An 8,101-nucleotide genomic window follows, 5' to 3' on the forward strand; every position below is an offset into this window, starting at 1 on the left:
GGGAAATTATTTTTTGGAACGATATTTGGTGTGGACAAAAACCATTGGCTACTGTCCTTCCTAATCTTTATAGGTTGTCTAAAGACAAAAAAGTTTAAGATTGCAAACATGGTATCATTTGAAGGAAGCTGAAAGTTCGACATCAAAAGAGTCCTTAAAAATTCAGAAACGGATGATTTTGATGCTTTACTTATACTTATTGTTAATACCCATCCAACTCTAGATGTCTTATCCGATAATAGATGTTAGACCCTCCATGCTTCAGGTGTTTTCTTTGTCAAAACACGATATTCTAAACATGTTGCGAAGGACATGTTGGATAATTTCCATATCATTTCATCCGGAAAGCATTTGGAACTCAAGATTAGCTCTTCCTTGATCTTGGATAATTTTCCATATCATTTCATCTAGAAAGCATTTGAAACTCAAGATCATCTCTTCCTTGATGAAACTCATTCCAACCTATATATATACAATTAACATAACAAACTCAATCTATGCTTCAAATAGGAAAAAAAGACATGCTCAACCTTTATGCATTAATTTTTGCATGGCAATACAAAATTATCTTGATTAAGGTCGAATGAGACTAAATTAGAGCACTGACTCCACATACAACGATAAAAAGCCCTCAAAAAATATATTTTTCACATAATCTTTTAAGGATATAATTTGATCTAGATCGGGATGTCATAAATTACTGCCCCAAATTATCAAGCCAATGGTTGAGAACTCTCAAATCGGTTTTCATCCAAACCTAACGGGCCCGCCAAACTCATCCAAAACCCATTAGACACTAGGTTCAATCTTCTAGGTCCAATAATTATAACATGAAGTCAAAAATAGTCAAACCGACAAAACAGATAAACCGAAAAAACGTTTCCTTTTTTGCATTTTCCTCTTAAACCTCTCTATTTTCAGTGTAATCAATTCAAAGATTGTAGGGTTTACACAGAGAAAGAAAAAAAGCCATAGCAATGGATAAATCACTGATAAATCTTGATAAAGGAACAATATGCTCATCATGGAATCATATTGGTCAAAGACTAGCAACTGGTTCACTTGATGGAACCATAACAATCTATGATTCACCTGAACCCGATTCTTCTTCCACATTCACTTCTTCTTCAAAATTCAAAGCATCTGAAGTCGATATAGTCAAAGTTGTCTGGACTCCACCTGAATATGGTGATGCAATTGCTTGTGTTTCTGGAGATGGTTCTGTTTCTCTCTGGGAAGAAGTTTCAGAAGAAGGTAATGGCAAATCAAAATTCTGTAAACCCTAAATCAGTGAATCGGGTTGGACTCGCTGAATTGACTTGTTCTTTTTGTTTGGTTTTGGTTTTGTTTTGTAGATGGACAAATTATTAAGTGGAAGCTATGCAAATTGTTTGAGAGGAGTCATGAGATTCAGGTTCTTGATATTCAGTTTGGGATGTCTCCGAGAAGTTTGAAATTGGTGAGTGTTGTGTGTGTATGATTTTTGTTACAATTTTGTTGATGTAAATTTGAAATGATGTGGTGTGGTTAACTGTTGTTTGTGTGGTAATTTTTTTTGTAGGTTATGGGGTATTCGGATGGACAGGTGAAGGTTTATGAGCTTAATGACCCATTGGAATTGCAAAAATGGCAACTTCAGGTATGTTGTTTGAGCAACCAAGCTAAGCTATTTTGCTTGTTGTATTCTAGGGCTTATGAACCACCGCTAACTCGAGCTAAGTGACTTAGGAAAGCCGCTACTGCTATTACTGAAATGGGGGATATTTTCTTGTGTATAATTTGATTAAGTTTGTCATATCCATCTTAGATGGATGTTTTGTGAAAATTGCAGTTGTTGTTGACTATGGCTTGTTAGTCACATATTTGTTATCTGTTTGGGCATTGGCTGTGATTTTGACTGCTTATATATTGACTATGGTTCAATTTTTTACCAGGCTGAGTTTCAGAATGTGGTTGATTCAGCGTCTGCATTTGAGAAACCTTCGTGTTTATCTGCATCAATCTCGTGGAATCAGCAGAGAGGTGAAGGGAATCCGTTGACATTTGCTCTGGGTTTTAATTCTGATTTACCTCAATTCAACTCTTCCAAGGTAATCTTTAAGCTCTATCATGTAGACATGTACATCTACAAAGATCTTGACGCAATGCTAGTCTAAATAAAGAAATCCTAAACTAAGTACGAAAACAGCAAGAACATTGGTAATTACAAAACATTCCTAAAAGAGCATAACATGCCCCTGCATCAGATCCTTTACTCGTGCTGTCATTTACTTCAGTGTCAATGGTTTACAATCTGCTGGTTAACATAAATTAGATGATTGCATTATTGAAACTACAATCTGTAAGTTTACCAACACAGGATAGTTTTGGTCCAGAGAAATTACTTGTGTCTGGCTTAGTAAATGGAAGTTAGCGATCCACGTATCAGAACCATGACTTAGAGAGTTTAGTTGCCCCGGATTAAGGACTTAGTTGTTAGGACTTTGACCCCTAGGATCTATTAATAAGTTAGTATTTGGATTACTACTAGCAATATTCGTAGTATTACTATATTTGTACTTGTTTCTGCTTTTGGTTTTGCTAACTTGGATATGGGTTTCATTCTAGCATACCCCAACCTGTTTGGGACGAAAGGCTTGGTTGTTGTTGTATTATAAGATAAGAATTTCTAAGAATAACGACACAAGATTGAAGTATACAGGTTTGGGAATTTGATGAGGCTCATCAGCGGTGGCTACCGGTTGCAGAGTTGGCTCTGGCGGGAGACAAGGGTGATCAAATTTATTCTGTTGCTTGGGCACCCAATATCGGCAGGTAAGCATCTCGTACTAGGACTCATTGTGTCTGTTTCAGATCATTTGCACACAAGGCAATGATGATCATGAATTAGGGGTATGTTTTTCGGCAGGCATTGCATCATGTCAAACAACACACATGATAAACAAGTGTATACCATTGGCACGAGATATCACCAAACATTTGGAAGTAAAAAATAACTGTGCTTAAAAAATAACACGAGTGACCCCAAAAATCTGATCAAACATGCATTTTAGGAACAGCTAAGCATATGTTTTACTCATCCTCTCCTTTTGTTTGTTATTCATACACGTGTTTATCTGAAGCCAACAGAACGATCAATTTTGACCATATCATGAACTGTTTTACAGGCCATATGAGGTAGTAGCTGTTGCAACTCACAAGGGAATCACAATGTGGCATCTAGGTCTGAACCCTGAGAGTGATGGAAGGCTTTCTGTTAAGAAGGTTGCTTTGCTCTCGGGTCATGAAGGCGAGGTATGATCATAAATTATAACCTTCATTATTTTCTCAAATTAGGGGAATTACCTAATTTGATGGGCACTATTTTCGAGATCCCATTGCGTTCTGTACCTCTTTTGAATCATTGCCATTGGCAACACACATAAGTTAAACATGCCAAGCCCTTCAGCTATTTGTTCTGCCTTAATCTATGCAACCCCATGGTTTAATATGGTCATGCTGAGATGGTTTTTTTTCCTGAGCTTCTAGTCATGCTGGAATGGTTTCTTCTTGAGCTTCCTTTAACAAGCATGGAGACAGACAGTAATTCCATTATATATGCTGTTGCAGGTATGGCAAATAGAGTGGGATATGAGTGGAATGACACTGGCAACAACTGGAAGTGATGGTGTTGTAAGATTATGGCAGTCTAACTTGAATGGGGTGTGGCACGAACAAGCTGCTCTTGAAACTTGATACTCCATCTCCTTTTGGGTCCATCACCTTATCTGATTCACACCCTCAATTGCTACTCACAGTTTGACCCGGCAAAATTGTATTTGTATGCTGTTGACCTGTAAAAGTACCCCTGATTTTACCCTCCAAAGTTCAAAAACATGTTTTGACACCAAAAATGATCATATGTAAAATCCCAAGAGTTTAAACTTAGAGAAGTGAGATATGTTGATTTTACTGGAGCGCGCCTCGAACTTTGCAGAGTTGTTGTTGTCTTTCTGGATGCAATTTGTATATGATTTTAGCTTTAACTTCTAAGCGTTTCCTCTTATTACAAGCAATCTCTAATAAGCTAATCTTATGGTGGTCTACATGAGGTACCTCTGGGGACCTTTGTTAAAGCTACAAACATGTCAGGACATGTATTCATATGAAAACACCTTATCCATTTCCATATGTGGTGAGATCTTTACAACCAACCAAAATTTCAAAATCCACACAAACAGAAGATGTTTCTTTTAGGTTTTCACTAACAATGACCAACTTCTGCTTGCAACCTCTCTGTAAAGCTTCAAACTCAATCATCTTTTCCAGTTTTCTTGGCTTCCCACAAAATCATATCCATAAATACCCACTTACTAAAACCAGAGAATCAAAATGTTGTAGAGGAAGAAGATATGTCAGAGATAGAAAAAAGAGTGTAATTTGTGGGTTTCTTCTACCAGTTGATCCATGGGCACCAACCAATATTGATGCTTCAAGTATAGCTTCACAACTCTTTGCTGCTTCACTTTTTCCTTACTTGGGTTTCTTATACTTCATTACCAAATCAAAAACTGCTCCAAAACTCACTCTCTTTGGATTCTATTTCTTACTTGTTTTTGTTGGTGCCACCAGTAAGTATCTTCCACCATTCATCTCTTTTAATGATTGTAAAAAACTTCTGTTAGGACCTTGTTTTGATTTCAGGATTTGGTATTCAAATGGGCTGATCTGATGCGAAAGTAGAGCTTCCCTCTTGTTTGCGGTTGTTAGGACCTTGTTTTGATTTTTTGTTGTCTCTAACATCTTGCTTTACCCTTCTTTTCTTTTGGTTGCATGGCTGGTATATCCAGCAACTTGTAATCACTCTTATTCTTTTATTCTAATATACTACTATAGTTTTGCCGATCAAAAAAAAAAAAAAAAAACTTTTGTTAACTCTACTAATTCGTTTCTTTCTTGTCATTTTTCTGGATTGTCTTCGGAAAGTTCCTGCTGGAATTTATGGTAAGTTCTATGCCTTCTAATTAATGGCATGTTTTCTATATTCAAAAGTTTTGATTAATTTCCGTAATGTTTAATCTTATTGCATTTCTGGTTTGTTGCAGCAAAGGTGAACTATGGCACTAATTTAGCAAATGTAGATTGGCTTCATGGTGGAGCTGAAGCATTCCTTACTCTTACCAACCTATTCATTGTGCTGGGATTAAGGGGAGCCCTTAGGAAACCTAAAGATGATATTGAAAGTTAATGATGAATGGGTTTTGATTGTTCAAGATGATACGGAATCTTGGTGATGGAACTTAACTGAGTATGTATGACTTTAAACAATTGCCAATGTTTTCTAGACACTCATTTAGTCAATTTCTCTGTATCTTTTTCCTCATTTCTTTTTGTTTGCTTGGAAAAGATTGTGTTGGTAGTATCACTGTGGATACTGCCCATGATCATGTATGAAACCAAATTCAATCTCGTGAAAATATATAGCAGGGTACACATTGACATTGTTATAAATCCTGTCTAGTTTCATTTTCATGGCAAAATTTACGTTCGTAGATCATAATGAACTAAAGAAATACAGCATCAAAATGTGTTACAATTAATCTATCAATCTTACTTCTAACTCTCAGTAGTTTCCATCTCACAAGCTTCCGAGCATCAGCCTTCAAGGATACAAATTTCTTACATAGCGTCAAAAAAACTCGGAGTATCAAATAGGTAACTGAAACCAGACTGGATAGGGATATCTGAATCTAAATCTTGAAATGAGGGACACGCATCTAAAGCTGCAGCTGAAATGAGCTCATTAACATCATATTCTGAAGTTTGTAGAGTATACTGATCCGAAACTTCAGAAGACATGAGTGGAGGCGACAAAAGACTACCACCGAAGTGGTTATCAGGTGTCAATGAAGAGAAAATGGTGTTGTTGTTTTCTTTCTCTAAACAAGAGGCAGGTTTTGAAGTAAAATGAAGTGAGAATGAAGCTAGTACTCGTGTTGCGAAATCTTCTGCCTTGACATGACAACTTGTTTGAAAATTGGTTAGTGTTTCTTTTGATTTGTTGTGTTTTAGGTCATGTTTCTTGTGTTGTTCCCCTGGTTGTAGATGCCAGGCTTGAATACAAGTATGTTTGCCCCAGTATGTAATGCAAAACAACGATGGGTCTTCGTCAGTTCGTTGAACTAGTTTCTTAGCTAAACACCTTTGGACATCTCTATGAGTACATCTGTAATAGGCTCTGTAAAAATAGCAATGACATCTAATTACATAAAAAATCATATTGCATGGACGACGGTTTTTTTTGTGACCTTATCAACGTAAAAATTCAAGTACCATTTTGTGGTTCTAAGAAATGCTTTTGTTGTTGGGGGAAACATAAAGTGAAGCCAACAGTTAGCCAGAAAACTGTATCCTTAGAAGCAACTTTCCATGGGATGTGACTTATGGTCCCATGGCTTTGTAAAGTGAAAACCTTGTACTCATCAAGCGACAATTTTCTTTTTTTTTTCCCATAACATGCTTGAAAAACCGAGAACGAAACATTTATCTTTACAGATATTGGAGCACTAAAATTGTGATAAATCAGTACAAAAAGTTTTAGTGCTCACCTAGGATAGTTGTTGTTAAGAATGTCCTTCTGTCCGTACTTTCTCCAACTGTATGCATCATCTGGAGGTCCTTCAAACCCCGTCAGTTCGCAGACACGTTCTTTTTTCGTCCATTTTGGTAGAATTTTTCTATTTACATAATCAAAATAGACATGTAAGATGACATTCTTACATATAACAGTTCCGTATTACATTCAGAGTTGAACTTTATGTATACTGTATACAGTTACAGACATGAGACATCTACATGTAAATACCTCTTTTTGGAGTAGTTGGTCATGAGATCAGATTCGTAATCGCTACGTGGGCTTCTGCTAACGGAACTTAGTGGTAACTCTATCTGGGTGATTTGAGGTTGATCACCCCTGCCCTCTAGCTTGATTTCATTCAACATGAAAAGGGAAATCTCGAAAGCAGATACGATTTTAGCTATGGACAACTTCCCACATGTAATGGCAGATGGTGCAAGATGCATTTCTAGTTGTTTTACTTCCTCTTTTGCTTGGGTTAGAAGCTCATTGATCATGAATATCTTTTTTTCCCAAGATATCATGGTACTGCTGTTGTTCTCCATTGGCTCTTACCAAGTGTGGATTAGTTATTGAAAGAAACGGAAGTAGAGAATAACAAGCTCTAAAGTGACCGATCAAAAAAAAAAAAAAACTCTAAAGTGAGAATAAAAATGGTGTTTGTTGGAAATAAGAAGTTGTTTTCTCTGTTGGTTGTTGCTTGTCTTTTTATACTGAAAGCAAAAGAAGAACAAAATCTAGAAATAGAGATACTTGAAGAAGAAGAGTAGTGTTAGGGAAGGAGGGAGTGGGGAGGGTTCGATATTTATGGGAAATGAGGAATTTCGTGTTTAGTCCAAAAAAACCCGACCCGGGTTAATCTGTAGTCCAGCGGGAGAATACATTTAATAGCTGGTCCAAAAAACATTTGAAAAAGCTAAAATTACTAAGCTAACCTTAACAACACGCGTGTTAGAGTCACAGGCAGAAAAACGCAGAAAAGAAACCACGCGTCAGTTCAATTTTCTTCTTGTTTTCATCGACAAACAAGAACCCTAACTATTTTCAGTTTTCATTTTGCTGCTCCTGCACTTTTTCAATCTTCTCTTCTTTTTTAGTTTTTCAATCTTCTTCAGAGAAAACAAAATCCACCAAACCAGATCGAAAAACTAAATCAAAACCTAGGTCAAATCGAAAAAAGATTGAAAGAAACAAGTATTGTGATATGAAATTCTCGAAGTAAATGGTTAAAAAAGATTGAAAGAAACAAGTACTCCTGATTCTCAACCAGGGTCAAAGAATCAGAAGAATAAATCTACTTGTGAAACTAAATCAAGGAAGAACAACGAATCTGTTAATAAGGAGAAATCAAAGAAACCTGGTGTTTCTGCTAAAACAAGGTAATGCAATCCAACATGTGTACTGTATGATTTTTGATTTTTAGTAGAACCATTAAACCAAACTGTACATATTAATATCCTTCGACACATATTGATATGAGTTGTC

General features: G+C 36.4%; 3 protein-coding genes across 3 annotated transcripts; 2 read left to right on the top strand and 1 right to left on the bottom strand.

Moving 5' to 3' along the window:
* Window positions 1–917: 917 nt before the first annotated feature.
* On the top strand, window positions 918–4,051 carry LOC113340070 (protein SEH1-like). Its single transcript, XM_026585290.1, has 7 exons — window positions 918–1,254; window positions 1,356–1,459; window positions 1,562–1,639; window positions 1,935–2,090; window positions 2,702–2,814; window positions 3,168–3,294; window positions 3,610–4,051. The coding sequence occupies exons 1-7, from the start codon at window positions 978–980 to the stop codon at window positions 3,733–3,735; spliced, it is 981 nt and encodes a 326-aa protein (XP_026441075.1). The 5' UTR covers window positions 918–977; the 3' UTR covers window positions 3,736–4,051.
* A 112-nt stretch (window positions 4,052–4,163) lies between these two features.
* LOC113340071 lies at window positions 4,164–5,370 on the top strand. The gene is made up of 3 exons (XM_026585291.1): window positions 4,164–4,610; window positions 4,966–4,983; window positions 5,085–5,370. The coding sequence occupies exons 1-3, from the start codon at window positions 4,250–4,252 to the stop codon at window positions 5,225–5,227; spliced, it is 522 nt and encodes a 173-aa protein (XP_026441076.1). The 5' UTR covers window positions 4,164–4,249; the 3' UTR covers window positions 5,228–5,370.
* A 264-nt stretch (window positions 5,371–5,634) lies between these two features.
* On the bottom strand, window positions 5,635–7,161 carry LOC113339484 (probable WRKY transcription factor 53). The gene is made up of 3 exons (XM_026584746.1): window positions 6,845–7,161; window positions 6,588–6,716; window positions 5,635–6,217 (listed from the first exon to the last, which is right to left on the bottom strand). The coding sequence occupies exons 1-3, from the start codon at window positions 7,159–7,161 to the stop codon at window positions 5,659–5,661; spliced, it is 1,005 nt and encodes a 334-aa protein (XP_026440531.1). The 3' UTR covers window positions 5,635–5,658.
* Window positions 7,162–8,101: the final 940 nt, after the last annotated feature.

Source organism: Papaver somniferum, unplaced genomic scaffold (assembly GCF_003573695.1).
Source record: "Papaver somniferum cultivar HN1 unplaced genomic scaffold, ASM357369v1 unplaced-scaffold_21, whole genome shotgun sequence".
Taxonomy (NCBI): Eukaryota; Viridiplantae; Streptophyta; class Magnoliopsida; order Ranunculales; family Papaveraceae; genus Papaver; species Papaver somniferum.

Coding starts and splice junctions, on each gene's coding strand:
- LOC113340070 (XM_026585290.1), top strand. CDS start 978: ATGGATAAATCACTGATAAATCTTGATAAAGGAACAATATGCTCATCA. Junction 1,640..1,934: donor TGCAAAAATGGCAACTTCAG/GTATGTTGTTTG, acceptor ATTTTTTACCAG/GCTGAGTTTCAGAATGTGGT. Junction 2,815..3,167: donor TGGGCACCCAATATCGGCAG/GTAAGCATCTCG, acceptor ACTGTTTTACAG/GCCATATGAGGTAGTAGCTG.
- LOC113340071 (XM_026585291.1), top strand. CDS start 4,250: ATGACCAACTTCTGCTTGCAACCTCTCTGTAAAGCTTCAAACTCAATC.
- LOC113339484 (XM_026584746.1), bottom strand. CDS start 7,161: ATGGAGAACAACAGCAGTACCATGATATCTTGGGAAAAAAAGATATTC. Junction 6,717..6,844: donor ACCAACTACTCCAAAAAGAG/GTATTTACATGT, acceptor TTATGTAAATAG/AAAAATTCTACCAAAATGGA. Junction 6,218..6,587: donor CTTAACAACAACTATCCTAG/GTGAGCACTAAA, acceptor CTATTTTTACAG/AGCCTATTACAGATGTACTC.